The 18,129-nt window shown below is 36.9% G+C and overlaps 1 protein-coding gene across 1 annotated transcript; it reads right to left on the bottom strand.

Moving 5' to 3' along the window:
* On the bottom strand, positions 1–939 carry LOC308426167 (olfactory receptor 1468-like; the record flags this gene model as incomplete). The annotated part of the gene is made up of 1 exon (XM_080923926.1): positions 1–939. One exon carries the CDS (start codon positions 937–939, stop codon positions 1–3), a length of 939 nt encoding a protein of 312 aa, XP_080780052.1.
* Between the last annotated feature and the right edge of the window lie 17,190 nt (positions 940–18,129).

Genomic DNA, 18,129 nt, shown 5'->3' on the forward strand with positions numbered 1-18,129 from the left:
TTATAAAGATTTTTTTTTCATAATAAGGACTCTTACAAGAGACTCCTTTATATCTCTGTTCCTCAGGCTATAGATGAAAGGATTCAGCATGGGAGTCACCACTGTGTACATCAGGGACATGACCGTCTCCTTCACAGTAGAGATGTTAGCTGATGGACATAAGTACAGACCAATGACTGTCCCATAAAACAGGGTCACCACAGACAGGTGGGAGCCACAGGTGGAGAAGACCTTGTGGATAGCTCGAGTAGATGAAATCTTTAGAATGGAGGAGACAATTTGTACATAGGAAGCAATAATGAGTAAGAATGGGATGACAATAAGAAGTCCTCCCAAGATAAATATCAGTAGTTCATTAATATATGTGTCAGAGCAGGCCAACTTGAGCAGGGCAGATATATCACAGAAAAAGTGTGGGATCACATCGTCTTTACAGAATGATAATCTAGCCAAGAGTAGGGTATGTAACATAGAATACAGCACATTAAATACCCAGCAGAGCACCTCTACACACAGACAGAGCTTGGGGCTCATGATGCTGGTGTAGTGAAGGGGAAGACAGATGGCCACATAGCGGTCATAAGCCATAGACACAAGAAGGAAGATCTCCATGCCTGCAAAAACCATGGAAAAATACATTTGTGTCAGACAACCTGCATAGGAGATGGATGTGTCCTGGCTTTGCATGTTTTGAAGCAACTTGGGCATTGTGACAGAGGAAAAGCAGAGATCAGAGAAGGACAAGTTGCTGAGAAACAAGTACATGGGTGTGTGGAGATGGGAGTCCAGAAGAATGAGGATGATGATGATGAGGTTCCCCAGGATGGTGGTGAGGTACATGGCCAGGAACAGAGCATAGAACAAGTGCTGGTACTCTGGGGGGATGGGTAGGCCCAGGAGGATGAACTGGGAGATGACAGTTTGGTTGTTCATAATCATTCTTTCTCTCCAGTATCCTACTGAAAAAAAAAGCATCTTTTAAAACAAAAAGATCAACATATATCTAAGGTATGTATTACACAACAATGGATCTGACTACCATCTTAGAAAATATAATCTCAGAACTCTACATGTCTCTACTCACTAAAATAATTAATAATTATTCTTAACTTTTCTTTAACTGATTTTTTTCTCCAATCCTTTTATAAATACTGCTAAGCATTTCTATTGAAAGAAAGAATGCCAAAATCTTCCCTTTCTTGCTTCCTGCTCAATTATCTTTTGGAATTTGCTTTATGTGATTTTATACATTGATATTTTTGGTGGGTTTGGATAAACTTTATCAACACAATTTAATATAATTGTGCTTTAAGAAAAACTCCCATACTCCAATGCATTAGAATGCCACTTCAAACTCAGACATGTATGTCTTTATAACATACAAATTTCTGCTCTGCGGTTAGCTAATCACCTTCGATTCATTGCATGCATGGTAGGATTCAAAAGCTCAAAAGCTTCAACTGAAATTCATTTATTCCATTTATTGTCTACTAAAGCATTTATCTTTCTTTTACCTTTCCAGTTTCTGATAGTACAGTAAAAGAAAGTTTTTTTTTGTCAGAAATCGGCGAATTTAGATATTCAGATATCCTTACTTTGAACTGATTTCACAGTACTTACAGAATCTCTCCTAAATTCTCCTTCCATTTTATCATATTTTTCTGTGAGATTGCACCCATATATCATGGCCACATCTTGTCTTTACTGGAGTATAGAAGCAGATTCAGTTCATATCCATGTTCTCATGTCTCCTGACTTCTCCTTCAACATGCTTCATTTATACTGTGGCATTCAAACAGAGGAGTTCCATTGTATCTTTTCTGATTTATTCTTCAAATTATCACTGTTGCTCTGAGAATAAGGATAAAGGTCCTATCAGTGACACAAATGCTTTTTTATTATCTCATGACTGCCAGTGGTATATCCTGCATGGTCACACTAGCTTTGCTCTCACCATTAAATATTGGGATAAATCTCTTCACCTCCCACATTTTTGAGTTGCTCCTCCACTTGCCTCTTACTTCCTCTCCTCTAATTTTCTTTCATTTGGTTTACCCTCACTCATATGAAAGTATTATTGCTTATTACATACACAGCTAAGCTTACGCTGTCCTCCCACACTATGTGAGACATTTAGCCATGCTTCATAGATTTCTATACATATCAGATTTACTTAATACCTTGATTGTGGCTTTAAAATATCTTCTAACCAACTGTAAGGTATATTTAGGAAGGTCACATATTTATTCATTCCATTTGAATGTTTATAATTATTTTTAGTCTCCCACTAGGGGTAATACCTGTCATGTTGCATAAATTTTGTCAGTGAAAAATTGTTCTCTGTTGCTCAAACTAATAGAAACTTGTTCAACTTTAATGTTAAAAAATACCATTTAAGTAGAAATTCTTGAATACTTAGTTTTATATTTTATACCCTAATGAGTATGAGAGAGCTAATGTATTTTTTCAGTGCTAGGATTAATCATTAGTTTCACTCCTCAGAAAGACCAATGACTACAAATCACATTCATATGCATTAATCCATAAAATGTCATTGATTTTGGTGCAGAACACAGATAGGATGAAATATTTATAAATTATAAAAAAAGAAGCAATGAAGTTACTTTTAATCTTCACTTGAGTTATTCTTCAGATATCTGTGCTATATATGATAGTTAATTCATGTGTCAAGTGGGTTAAGCCAAATACCAATTTTTAAATAATTCTAGATGATATGCGGATATTCTCTAAATGTCATTCAAATGTATGGACTTTGAGTAAATAACTAACACTTCATCACATAATGAGATTCATACAATCAGATGAATTGTTAGAAGGTGGAAAAACAATACAGAAAAATTTTGCATCTTCTGCTTTAAAAAAGTTTGTAGCCTTCCCACTTCTCAGGGATTCCAATGTTCTAGACACTTCTTTAAGTACTGGCCATTTCACATTATGCAGTCTTTATCCTAAGTCACATGCATGGGAACACACACACACACACACACACACACACACACACACACACACACACACACTGTTAATCTTGACACACTGGATAATGAATCTATTATGCCTCACAAAGTTAACAAAATAGGAGAAATATCAACATATCTAAATAAGATTTTTGAAATGCTACAACCTACTCTGATTGATTGCACCTTTACAGAATGACAGTGCTTACTCCAGCTGCATTCAGAGTTTGCACATTTAAGAAATCATGGATATCCCTGTAGAGAAAAACTGTGTGAGAAAAACATAATGCACAATTAAAAAAAATGCTCTCCTTCTGCATCTCAGACTGGCCTTAAATAAGCAGCAAACTGCCTCTCCTTGCTGAGCACTGGGATGACAGGCATGTACCCATTTACAGTTTTTGCTTTTCTTGGAAATGAAGAGTGCCTTTATGTTATGGATGCATATAAATGAACATCAGAATCTAGGGAGATCACTATCAATTGTTACCACTGATGGACTGATGAACTTCATAGTTCTTTAAATGTTAAAACCCCAGTTTTCAAATTAAACAGAATCTTGGGGTTCTCTAGAGTCACAGAACTTATGGGATATTTCTATGTATTAAGGAAATTTGTTGTGATGACTTACAGTCTGTAGTATTACTACCTCCACAATGGTCAGCTGTAAGTGGGAAAGGCTAAGAATCTAGTAGTTGCTCAATCCCATGAGTATAGTTGTTTCAGCTGGTGTTCTGTAGAACTAGATTCTAATATATGTGCTGGCAAATAAATGCAAGAGCCTAAACTTTTCATGGCCACTGTGCCTCAAGATCTCCATGCCAAGATCCAGGTCAGAAACTTGTGTCTTCCATCCTCAAGATATGGATCACATGTGAGCCCTCCAATTCTGGATTGTAGTTCATTCCAAATATAGTCAAGTTGACAACCAGGAATAGACATTATATAAAGCACAGGAAAATAACAAGAGATATGTTTCTAACATTTGGTACATCTGTGTATCATCTTGTATTCCATAGAATCATTGAATTTTGATGATTAGTTATTATTATACATTTACTTAAACACATAGATTATATAAATGTTACCTCTGATGGACTGAATTTAGGAGTAATCTCATACAATACCAGTAAAACAGAGTTTTGTGAACTCATGCAGAAAAATATTCATCATCATGGGTTAAGCATTGTCAAAAGTTTTCTAAAAACTCACAGGGTAAAGTATAGTTAACAACCCTTCATCACAAAAGCAGTGAATTCCATCTCACAGGGCTGCTCTTGTTCACTGAGAGAACATTATAATCAATAATTATAATGAACCCACCAACATGAAAGTGGTTACATGAAGACCATAAAACAAATATTGTTACAGTGTGATGATGTCTTGGATGACAGAGAAAAGAAGAATGTTATTATACCTGAAAAACCGTCCTGCATCACATCAGAAATTTATGTGGACTCACAGAAAGATGCCTGCTTATTTTCATGAGTGTACCCAGCTCTGCTGAGGCCAAGTCTTAAATTGTGGGTCAGGATTCTGCTCATCTTTATTTTAGTTTTAGTTGCAAGATATAGTAGCTTCTGTATCATCACCTCTCTGCAACATCCCTACTAACAGCCCCCGGCAACCATCCCTGGACATTAGGTGCCCTGAATCCCAGAGGACTCTATATCCTGAATAACTCATTAAAGGAATAGTAATTACTCAGAACCTTTCTAGGTCCAATTTACTACAGGAATCTCTAGTGAAGACCAATTATAGTCAGTGATCAGTATTTCCTGTATTGAAGAGAACTTTGAATTTAAAGACAACATGATGCAAAATAGGACCAACAAGAAAGCCAAAAAGCATGTAAAGATACACATGTTTAGGTAATGAACAGGGCTTCTACTTGAATGGAGCTCACTTTGTTATCAGAGAAAGGGAAGAATGGTGTTTGAAGATGATCCCAAATTATCAGCATGTCTTCATTTGAGAACTCCCCATGCAGTATTTTGTCCATTTTTATTTGGTTTATTATTTCCCTGTTTTTATTTTAGAGTTGTTGGTGTATTCTGGATATTAATCTCCTGTCAGGTATGCACCTGCCAAAGATTTCCTCACATTCTGAAGACTGTATTTTCACTCAGGCCACTTTCTGTTTTGTTGCATGAAACTTTTTTACTTTAGAAGATTGTGTTTGTTAATTGTCATTGTTTACTGAGCAAGTAGAGTCACTTCAGACAGTCCTGATCCTATCTCTGGAATAGATTTCCTTGTTTTTTCCTCTCTTGGAACACTTTCAGTTTCAGGAATACTGGTCAAAATTTGGATCAATTTTAAATTAATTTGTGTACAAATTGAGGAGCTAGTTCTATTCTTCCACACATAGATATTTAGTTTCTTGGCACCTTCAGATTCTGGGGAGAGAGGGGGGAGGGGGGAGGCAGAGGAAGGGAGGGAAGGGGAGAGAGAGAGAGAGAGAGAGAGAGAGAGAGAGAGAGAGAGAGAGAGAGGCTCTTTCCTTTCCTGTGAGCATCTCTGTAAAATATTAGGTAGTTCAGGAGTTTATACCTAGATCTTTATTCTGTTCCATTAGGCCATTTATGCTTCTATGACTCTGAAATGTAACAGGAAATCAAGTATGGTAATATCTTCATTATTATTTTTATTATTATTTGAAGAATTTACTGATTTACCTGGTTATTTAACATCTATGCTTCCTTCCCTATGATGTATATATTTTTCAGTGAGTAGTATCAACATATTTTGCAAGAATTGCATTAAATCTATTAACGCAGCATCCATTTTCACAATGTTAATTCTTTCAACTCATGAGCACGCAAGGTCTTTCCTTCTACTTGTGTTGTTTGTAATTTTTTTTTGTTCTAAAATTTTTGTGATTGAGGTCTTTGATATCATTGTATACATCTATTTTTACCTTGATTTTGTAGAGAATTTTATGTATCAGTACTTTATTTATATTATTTTAATCTCCAATTAACTCTCTCATGTCTACTCTAATCACTTTCAAATTAATAACCAATTCCTTTAAGTTATTATTTTCATTATTCTCTGTCTCTGTCTCTGTATCTCCATCTCTTTCTCTCTCTCCCTCTCTCATTTTCTCTTTAAAAGACCACAATTTGTAAGAATTTACATTTTGACAGAGCCCTCTTTGTTCTTTTAAAATATTTGATTTTGAAATGATAGTGATGTCAGATGAAAATTTCATAAAGTACCACAAACACAAACAAATAAGAATCAGTATGTTTATTTAATCCTTTACTTAAATTCATCTTTAGTATTAATGCTCAACATGATAGTTAATTATTGTCAGATTTTTTCTAGTCCCTGATTCCAGTTTTGATCAAAATAGTTTTGGATATTTCTATGAGTGTGTTTTTGACAATGTTATTAACTCTTAAATTATATCAGAGTAAAGTAACTATAACTCTTTATAATGAGATGAGCTTCATGAAAGAAGTTGGGTGAAGAATGAGAAAAACTACAGTATCCTGAGAAATCACATCTAGCCTTCCATAGATTTGAGACTATTATCTCTACTTTTTAAGGACTCTGGTCCACAGCCACCATTGGACTTACCAATTCTTGATTGTGTAATTTCTATATTTAACATGATTCCTTGTATTTTTCTGTTACTTTTCTATATAACTCTGTCTAATGAACTCTAGTTTACATCCAAGATGGCAAAGAAGTCTATGAGAAGCACAATGATGGGCTTTTAATTCAATGCTAAGGTCAAACAAGGCCCCAAGTTTCACCTCTAGTCGAAAAAAGCAAAGAAGAAAATGAAAGACATACATAGATATGAAAATCCTTACACTAGCACAGTCTCAATGATTCTAGATACTGATGTCTCCATCCTGCTGATGGTCATTACTGCAGTTTCATTAATACTATACCATTTTGATGTTATGGTTGGTTACAAAGGAAAGAGCCATATAGGTGAAATAGTGCATCACGTTTCTCAAATTATCATTTTGTGAACGAGTTAGACCCATGTCCAGTGGATGTCTAGAAGCAGAGATTACAAAGCAGAGGTCAAGTGTGAAGCTTGCTGCTGCTGACCTAATGAACTTCACTTTTTCAGTTGTTAAACTCACAAAGGTTGACTAGAATAGCAGATGAGAGTCTCTCAGGAGAAATGTTCTAGCAGCTAATATATATACAACTCACCTGGGATTCTCTGAAAACATGGATTCTGCTGTTGAAGCTGATATTTGACATGATAAATAGACACTCAGCTAATATCAATAATATCAATAGTGTGGCCAAAGTGTTGCAGTAAAAATCAAGCTGTTTTAGACAGGATATCTGTTCAAAGCTTTGTAATGTTTCAAAGCTAAGAACATATTTAATTGATACTGCTTATCCTCCTACTGGGTAGCCCTATTCCTTAGCTTCTTTCAGCTTTTTCTAATTCAACCACAGTGGTCAGCAGCTTCTGATCATTGCTTGTGTGCAAATATCTACATCTGACTCAGCTGTTTGTTAGTGCTTTTGAAGGGCAGGAGAGATAGGTCCCTTTATGTGAGCACTTTATAACCTCAATAATAGTGTCAGGCCTTGAGGCCACCCCTTGACCTAGATCTCAGTTTAGGTCTTTTTTTCTAAGGCTCCTCTCCATTTACATTCCTGCAGTTCTTTCAGAAAGGAACAAGTATGGGTCAGTGATTTGACTGTGAGATGGCAACCCCATTCCTCACTTGATGCCCTGTCTTTCTGCTGGGGTTGGGCTCTGCAAGTTCCCTCTCCCCATGTTCCTATCATCTAAAGTAACTTCTGAGAGTCTCTCACCTCCCAGGTATCTGGTACATTCTGGAGGGTCCCACCTCCTACCTCTCAAGGTTACCCATTTCCAGTTTTTCTGCTGGCCCTCAGGGCTTTGGTCCTTCCCCCTACCCAATACCTGTTCATGTTCCCCTCTTCCCCCAAAACCCCTTTCCACACAGGGCCCTCCCTCTCCCTTGTGATTGGTTTCTTCTCCATTCCAAGTGGTATTGAAGCATCCTCATTTGGGCCCTTTAGCTTGTTAACACTTATTAGTGAGTACATAATATGCATGTATCTTTGGGTTTGAGTTACCTCACTCAGGATGATATCTTTTAGATACATTCATTTGCCTGCTGTGAACATAATGAACATAGAACATGTGCCTTTATGACCAGGTGGGGCATCTTTTGGGTATATTCACAAGAGCAGTATTGATGGGTCTTTGGGTAGATCTAGTTCCAATCTTCTGAAGAACCTCCAGGTTGATTTTCAGAGTGGTTTAATCATTTTACAATATCACCTGCATTGTAGGAGTGTGTCCCGCGCAACCGTCTCGCCTGCAAGAACGACGCGGCACACAAAATAGAATCCTTCTGCGGTAAACTTTATTGCTCTGGAAAACCAGTACTTGCTTCACGTGACGAAAAAGACGGAGAAAACCAAGAGATCCAAGAAGACGAACAGGACGAACAAGCTCCACGAGACGGCCGAAAACCAACGGGAGAAAGAGAGGAAGAAGAGAGGAAGAAAAGAGAGAGAGCTATCCAGCTCGCCCCCTTATAAAGGGATCAGTCCCCGCCTTGGACGCGGAGCCCCCTGATTGGTTGAAACTCACCAGGCCCTACGATGCCACGGGAGAGGCGGAACTCATGAAGCAGAAGTTACCCAGCCTGTGCGCACATGGCTTGTTTACTGCTAACTCCAGCCAGATATCAGCGCCATCTTGTAATGGCGAATGCGTGGGAATGTGTGGGCGGCGCCCCACAGGAGTGTTCCTCTTTTCCACATTTTCACCAACGTGTGCTGTCACCTGAGGTTTTGATCCTATCCATTCTGATTGGTATAAGGTAGAATCTCAGAGTCGTTTTGATTTGCATTTTTCTTACCACTAAGGACTTTGAGCAATTTTTTGGGTGCTTCTAAGCCATTTGAGATTCATCTGTTGTTAATTCTCTGGACTGTTAACTGATCTTTGAGAGTTCCTGACTATTTATTGTCTATATTGATTTGTTTCAGAATCTGAACTCCTCTGTGAGAAGGTTTCCTTAGGCTTAGGGATGAGTAGAATGGCAGATATGAGCAGGGAGACCATATTAACATTTGAGTGTGCATAGGAGTAGGGATTGATAATAGGGAAAAAAGAAGAGTGAATTAAGGTTCATTTTAGTAAATCATTACCCTGGACTACAAAAAGTGACCATGTTTATATTTGAGCTGATAGACAGTGTAGACCTAGAACTGAAGATACATGCCAACAGAGTTCTAGCTTACATAGGAGATTGTAGATTTTTCTGCTAATGCTGTCAATTAAGTGTATGAACCACTCTACAAAACTCCAGACTATATGATTCACTTAGTATATACTGAGGTAAATGTTAAACAAATTTCAACATCTAAACAAAACTAATAGTATGGTCAAGCCTAGTTGACACGCAAAAGTAATGAGTATTAGGGGCATCCATATTAGAAAAGGTGCCAGAAAAGACAAGGGTAGAAAAATTATTACCCTTAAATTGCCCCTGTATTTTTTTTAGCATACTAATATCAATTAAATCACAATGAATAAAATATAAATACATTTAGAGTATTATTTGAATTGGTAAATTGAGTAAGTCCCATACATAAGGTCGACAATATTGTCCATTCATTAAATATTACATGCTTGAATATTATAATAGAAAGATAAAAATTGGAGGTAAAGGGTTAAGGGTAGAAATTCTGGAGTAGTGAGCCTGAGGCACAGGCTAAGGGAGGTCACACCAGAAGTTCTCGGAGCAGATAGAGCATGGTATTTTCTGGAAAAGGATTCTTTCTGGCCCACAGAGAGGGTTAGGTCACTGTCATCAGGACTCAGGACTCAGATTCTGCAAAGGATGATAAGTGGAAAAAATTCAACACAAGAAAGGAAACTACACCCAAGGAAAGAAGAAAAGTAATCATGCAGGGAAACCAAAAGTAGAAAAGCACACAAACACAAGTCTACCTCTAAGAACAAAAATAACAGGAAACAAAAGAAATCACTATTCCATAATTTCTCTTAACATCAATGGACTCAATTTCCCAATTAAAATGCATAGAGTATCAGACCGGATACATAAACAGGATCCAGCATTTTGCTGTATACAACAAACTTATCTCAGAGACAAAGACAGACACTACCTCAGAGTAAAAGGTTGGGAAAAAATCTTCCAAGCAAATGGTCCCAAAAACAAGCTGGAGTAGCCATTCTAATATCTAATAAAATAGATTTCCACCAAAAGTTATCAAACAGATAACAAAAAACCACTTTTTACTAATCACAGGAAAAATCTATCTAGATGAACTCTCAATCCTGAACATCTATGCTCCAAATACAAGAGCACCCATATTCATAAAAGAAACCCTACTAATGTTCAAAGCATATATTGTACCCCACACAATAATAGTGGGATACTTGAACACCCTACTCTAATCAATGGACAGATCATGGAGAGAGAAACTGAATAGAGACACAGCAAAACTAGCAGAGGTTATTAAACATAACATAACCTCTACAATTAACAAATATCTACAGAACATTTCATTATAAAACAAATGAATATACTTTCTTCTCAGTACCTCACAGCACCTTCTCCAAAATTGACCATAGGGTTGGTCACAAAACAAGCATCAAAAGATATAAGAAGATTGAAATACTGCAATGCATCCTGTCAGATCCCCATGGAGTAAAGCTGGTCTTTAATAACAGCAAAAACAACAATGAGCACACCTACACATGGAAGCTGAACAATGCACTACTCAACGATAACATGGTCAAGGGAAAAATAAAAAAAAATTAAGGATTTTTAAAAAAGCTTTAATGAAAATGAAAGTACAGGGACCGGCAGCTCGTAAAGGCTGAAAAACAGGTGAGTAGGAGATCTAGGCAGCAGGGAGCAGAGAGATCTCAGCAGAGTGCACACTGAAAGTGCACCCCCCGCCTTGCCCTGCCTGATCCAGCAACCAGGAACAGAACATTGGAACTTCTGTTTCAACCCAGCGGAGACTTCAGGGAGCAGAACAGAGCCCGGCCCATCTGCCACCTGGACCAGTGGAGATCAAGGGACACAGACCAGATACAAGAGAAACGGAAGAACATATCACTGACAGCAAAATGGCAAGAGGAAAGGGAAAGAGTATATTCCAAGGAAACCAAGACAACCTGGCAACACCAGAACCCAACTCTCCCATAAGAGCAAACATCGGAATGCCAAACACTCCAGAAAAAGAAGACACAGACCGGAAATCATACCTCAAGATGCTGATAGAGATACTTAAACAAGAATGGGAAGAAAAGCAAAAAGATTCAGAAGCTTTTAAAGAGGAAACAAGAAAAATACTCAAAGAACTCAAAGAACTAGAGGAAAAAACAACTGAAGAGATGAAGGAATGGAAGAGGGAAATTAAAACGGAATTTGACACAATAAAGAAAACACAAAAAGAGATAACCCTAGAGGTAAAACACCTAAAAAAGAAATCAGGAGTAACAGAAGCAAGCATTTCCAATAGATTACAAGAGATGGAAGAGAGAATCTCGGGGGCAGAAGACAACATTGTAAACATAGACAAAACAGCCAGAGAAGATGCAAAAAACAAAAAGCTCCTAACCCAAAATATCCAGGAAATCCAGGACAATGAGAAGACTGAACCAAAGGATAATAGGAATAGAAGAGGGAGAAGAGTATCAACTAAGAGGCACAGTAAATATCTTCAACAAAATTGTAGAGGAAAACTTCCCTACCCTCAAGAATGAGATGACCACGAACATAAAAGAAGCCTTCAGAACTCCAAATAGGTTGGACCAGAAAAGAAATACCTCCCAACACATAATAGTCAAAACACCAAGTGCCCAAAGCAAATAAAGAATACTAAAAGCAGTAAGGGAAAATGGTCAGGTAACATATAAAGGCAGGCCAATCAGAATCACACCCAATTTCTCAACAGAGATTATGAAAGCTAGAAGAGCCTGGACAGACATCATGCACACCCTAAGAGAGCACAAGTGCCAGCCGAAGCTGCTATACCCAGCAAAACTATCAATTACCATCAATGGAGAGATGAAGATATTTCAAGACAAATCAAAATTTACACAATATCTGACCACAAACTCAGCACTACAATGAATTATTGGTGAAAAACCCAATAAAATGAGGGAAAATACAGCCTAGTAAAAACAAGAAAACTCCTAAACAAGAAAACCAAAAGAAGAAAAAGACACAGACACAACTCAACTCACAAAAGCAATGATAGCAGGAAACAGAAACAACTATTCCTTGATAAATATTAACATGAATGGACTCAACTCCCCAATAAAGAGACATAGGCTATCAGACTGGATACATAAACAAAATCCAGCCTTTTGCTGCATACAGAAAACTCATCTCAGAGACAAAGACAGACACTATCTCAGAGTAAAAGGGTGAAAAAAAAAACTTCCAAGCAAACAGACCCAAGAAGTAAACTGGAGTGGCTATTCTAATATCGAATAAAGTAAATTTCCAACAAAAGTTATCAAAAAAGATGAGGAAGGACACTTTTTACTCATTACCGGAGGAATATGTCAGGAGGAATTCTCAATTCTAAACATATATGCTCTAAATAATAAAGCACCCATATTCATAAAACAAACCCTACTAAAGCTCAAAAAATACATTTCACCTCACACAATAATAGTGGAAGACGTTAATACCCCACTCTCACCAATGGACATATCTTGGAAACAGAAACTGAACAAGGACACTGCAAACTAGCAGAGACTTTGAACCAACTAGAATTAATAGATATATGCAGAACATATTATCCTAAAGTAAAAGATTACACCTTCTTCTCACCACCCCATGGCACCTTCTTGAAAATTGACCACATAATTGGACACAGAATGAGCCTCAATCGATATAAGAAGATTGAAATACTCCCATGCATTCTTTCAGATCACCATGGTCTATGGCTGGTCTTTAACAGCAACAACGACAACAAAAAGCCCACGTACACATGTAAACTAAACAATGCTCTGTTAAAAGATAGCAGGGTCAAAGAAGAAATAAAGAATAAAATTAAGGACTTTCTAAAATTCAAAGAAAAGGAAAACACAACATACCCAAACCTATGGGATGCAATGAAAGCAGTACTGAGAGGAAAACTCATAGCCCTAAGTGCTTCCAAAAAGAAACTGAAGAGAGCTTACATCAGCAACCTGACAGCACAGCTAAAAGCCCTAAAACAAAAGGAAGCAGATATACCCAAAAAGAGAAGACAGCAAGAAATAATAAAAATTAGGGCAGAAATAGACCAAATAGAAACAAACAAACAAAAAAAAAAAAAAACCATTGAAAAAATCAAAAAGCCAAGAGTTGGTTCTTTGAGAAAATCAACAAGATTGATAAACCCCTATCAAGACTAACTAGAGGGCAAAGAGAGAGTATGCAAATTAACAAAATCAGAAAGGAAAGTGAAGACATAACGACTGAAACTGAGGAAATTCAAGAAATCATCAGATCCTACTACAAAAACTTATACTCCACAAAATTGAAAAATCTGGAGGAAATGGATGAATTCCTAGACAGATACAAGATCCCAAAGTTAAACCAGGACCAAGTAAACCATCTAAATAACCCTATAACACCTAAAGAAATAGAAGAAGTCATTTAAAGCCTCCCAACCAAAAAAAGCCCAGGTCCAGACGGCTTCAGTGCAGAATTTAATCAGACATTTATTGGGGATATAACACCAATACTCTCCAAACTATTCCAAAAGATAGAATCAGATGGAATACTACCTAACTCATTTTCTGAGGCTACAATAACCCTCGTACCTAAACCATACAAAGACTCTACATGGAAAGAACTTCAGACCAATCTCACTTGTGAACATTGATGCAAAAATACTCAACAAAATCCTTTCAAACCGAATCCAAGAACACATCAAAACGATCATTCATCATGACCAAGTAGGCGTCATCCCTGGGATGCAGGGATGGTTTCATATAAGGAAATCCATCAATGTAATCCACCATATAAACAAATTCAAAGAACAAAATCACATGGTCATCTCACTTGATGCTGAGAAAGCATTTGACAAAATCCAACACCTCTTCATGTTAAAAGTCCTGGAAAGAACAGGAATCCAAGTTCCATACCTAAACTTAATAAAAGCAGTATACAGCAAACCAACAGCCAACATCAAACTTAATGGTGGGAAACTTGAAGCAATCCCACTAAAATCAGGGACTCGACAAGGCTGACCACTTTCCCCCTACCTATTAAACATAGTACTGGAAGTCCTGAATGGAGCAATTAGACAGCAAAAGAAGAGTAAGGGGATACAAATTGTAATGGAAGAGATTAAAATATCAGTCTTTGCCGATGACATGATAGTGTACTTGAGTGACCCCAAAAATTCCACCAGAGAACTCCTACACCTGATAAACAAGTTCAGCAAAGTGGGTGGATACAAAATTAACTCAAACAAATCAGTAGCCTTCCTATACTCAAAGGACAAACATGTGGAGAAAGTATTTAGGAAAAAGGTACCCTTCACAATCCTCACCAAAACTATTAAATACCTTGGTGTGACTCTAACTAAGCAAGTGAAGGACCTGTACGACAAGAACTTCAAACCCCTAAAGAAGGAAATTGAGGAGGATCTCAGAAAATGGAAAGATCTCTTATGCTCATGGATTGGAAAGATCATTTTAAAAAATGGCCATCCTACCAAAAGCAATCTACAGATTCAATGCAATCCCCATCAAAATTCCAACCCAGTTCTTCATGGAATTGGAAAGATCAAGGTGCAATTTCATATGGAATAACAAAAGACCTAGAATAGCTAAATCCATCCTCAACAACAAGAAAACATCTGCAGGAATCATGATCCCTGACCTCAAGCTATATTACAAGGCAATTGTCCTGAAAACTGCATGGTACTGGTACAGAAATAGGCATGTGGATCAATGGAATAGAATAGAAGATCCAGAAATGAGCCCTCATGTATATGGTCACCTGATTTTTGACAAAGGAGCAGTAAACATTCAATGGAAAAAGGACAGCCTTTTCAACAAATGGTGCTAGTCTAACTGGCACTCAGCAAGCATAAGAATGAAAATAGTCCCTTTCTTATCTTCTTGTACAAAGCTCAAGTGTAAGTGGATCAAAGATCTCCACATTAAACCAGATACACTGAAACTATTAGATGAGAAAGTAGGAAAAACCTTAGAACACATAGGCACAGGAGAAAATTTTCTGAATAAAACACCAATAGCTCAAGCTCTAAAGTCAAAGATTAACAAATGGGACTTAATGAGATTGCAAAGTTTCTGTAAGGCTATGGACATTGTCAAGAAAACAAAACGGCAACCAACAGAATGGGAAAAGATCTTTACCAACTCCACATCAGATAGAGGCCTAATATCTAAGGTATACAAAGAACTCAAAAATCTAGACACCAGAGAATCAAATAACCCTATTAAAAATGGGGTACAGAGCTAAACAAAACGTTCTCAATTGAGGAACATCGAATGGCTAGGAAACAGCTGAGGAAGTGCTCGACATCCTTAGCCATCAGGGAAATGCAAATCAAAGCAACCCTGAGATTCCACCTCACACCAGTCAGATTGGCCAAGATACAAAACTCAAATGACTGCAGATGCTGGCAAGGTTGCGGAGAAAGAGGAACCCTTCTCCACTGTTGGTGGGGTTGCAAACTAATACATCCACTCTGGAAATCAGTCTGGCGATACCTCAGAAAATTGGATATAGTACTACCTGAAGACCCAGATGTTCCACTTCTGGGCATATACCCCAGAGACAATTCAATACACAACAAAGTTATATGCACCACTATGTTCATAGCACCTCTATTTATAATAGCCAGAAGCTGGAAAGAACCCAGATGTTTTTCAGAAGATGAATGGATACAAAAATTGTGGTACATATACACAATGGAATACTACTCAGCCACCAGAAACAATGACTTAACCAAATTCTTAAGAAAATGGCTGCATCTAGAGAAGATCATCCTGAGTGAGATAACCCAGTCACAAAAGAACAGACATAATATGCAGTCACTGATAGTGGGATGCTAACCCCAGAGGCTTGCACTCCCCCAGAAACAACTCACAGACTGTATGAAGTCCAAGAAATAATGAAAACAAAACAAAACAAAAAATATTTACAAAACAATAAAACTTTAACTATTTCCATGTTACATTTTGTTTTACATGTACTTTAGCTCATTGTAACTATTAAGTTTTCAACGCATACAATCAAACCTTGAAAAAAAACAAGTACTGACTAAAAAATATATTCATATATTTTTATGTAAAAATTATGTTAAAATCTGAAAAAAAGTACTGACAAAAAATGTATAATTTTAAGCAAAAAATGTTTAAAATCTGTACATTTATCTTCGTTTTGTAAAATAAAGTTGTTTTATAAAAAAAGTTTTCAATGCATACTATCAAATCTTTAAAAAAATCAAGTACTGACTAAACATATATATTTCTATAGTTTCATGTAATAATTATCTTAAAATCTGAAAAAAAGTACTGACAAAAATGTATTGTATAACTTTATGCAAAAATGCTTAAAATCTGTACATTTATCTTTGTTTTGTAAAATAAGGTTGTAAAATAAAAAAAAAGAAAATGAAAGTACAACATTCGCAGACCTATGGGATGCAGTGAAAGCAGTATTAAGATGAAAACTCATAGCTCTGAGTGCCTCCAAAAAGAAACTGGAGAGAGAATACCCTAGCAACTTGACAGCATATATTAGCAGGTGTAGAAATGAGGATCATAGAAGTCTAATCTATGCTATTAACACACTTATTCCTCAAAGGGCTTATTTACAGTGGTTATAACATCAAAAGAAAAACTACCAAGCTAAATCTATTTAAATGGGGTATCATTAAAATAATTCTTAAAATATTATGTTCAAATAAATATTATTTTGTTCAGCATGTAGATTCTGGTTACTATTGGCAACTGTTCAAACTTTCTACTTTACCCCATGAAGAATAGGCAGCATTAAACAAGCATCCATCTATGAGTTTCTCTCTCACTCCACCACTCTCAGTTCAGTCACATATAATCAGTGATTATGACCAGTCATCTTTGTAGGCCACTGAGAGAACTGATCCTATAAAGATCCAAGATAATTACTGTCTTTAATGAGTCACCGATTCACCTAGACTCCCCTGGGACACAGAGTCACTTGTGTAGGGAATGTAGCGGGGGAGGTATGAAATATGGTGTAGACACTGCAGAGGACTGCAGACCTGTTGACTTCCTGGGTCTATGATGAATAAGTAAAGCAGAATCTTTTATCAAGATTTAGGACACACCCTCGACCATCTAAGGTAAATTCCTGGGATAATAAGCTATTCTTTTCTGTCCTTCCACCGACAGAAGATAAAAAAATAAATTGCTACCTCCAGACTTTTCCTATTCTTCCCAACCTTCTTCAGTCTCTCATATATGAGAGTTTTAGTTCATTCATTCATTTCTTTCACTAATAATTCCTATGGCTTCTGAACTTCATTTTTCATTTACTTCATCTTTGTCCTGAACATGAATAGCCTAGATAAGAATATCATCAGAGTTGAACTATTGAAACCACTTGTCCTTTGAATTTCTGATTCTAAGCTTCAGTACTCTTCTCAAGATGTGTTTCTGTGCTCTTTACATGTAAAGCGAAATTCAATTATTCTTCATTGCTGAATGAATCACTTAACAGATTCTCATGGTTTGTATGATGAAAGCTATATTTCTCTTAGGATTCTTCCTTTTTTCTTTTCTTTCTTTTTTCTTTTTTTTGGAATATTCGGTGTTTTTAACCATCATGTCTTGGGAGGAGTTTCTCTTCTAGTCCAAGCTATTTGGAGTTCTGTAGGCTTCCTGTGTGTTCATGTTCATCTTGTTTTTAAGGGCAGGGAAGTTTTCTTCTATGATTTTGTTGAAGATATTTACTGTGCCTTTTAGTTGATATTCGTTGCCCTCTTGGGCACGTATTATCCCTAGGTTTGGTGTTCTCATTGTATCCTGGATCTCCTGGACATTTTGGGTTAGAAGGGTTTTGGTTTTTGCATCTTCTCTGACTGATTTGTCTATGTTTTCTATGTTGTCTTCGGCCCCTGAGATCCTTTC

This window comes from Micromys minutus (assembly GCF_963924665.1).
Source record: "Micromys minutus genome assembly, chromosome: 10".
Lineage (NCBI taxonomy): Eukaryota > Metazoa > Chordata > Mammalia > Rodentia > Muridae > Micromys > Micromys minutus.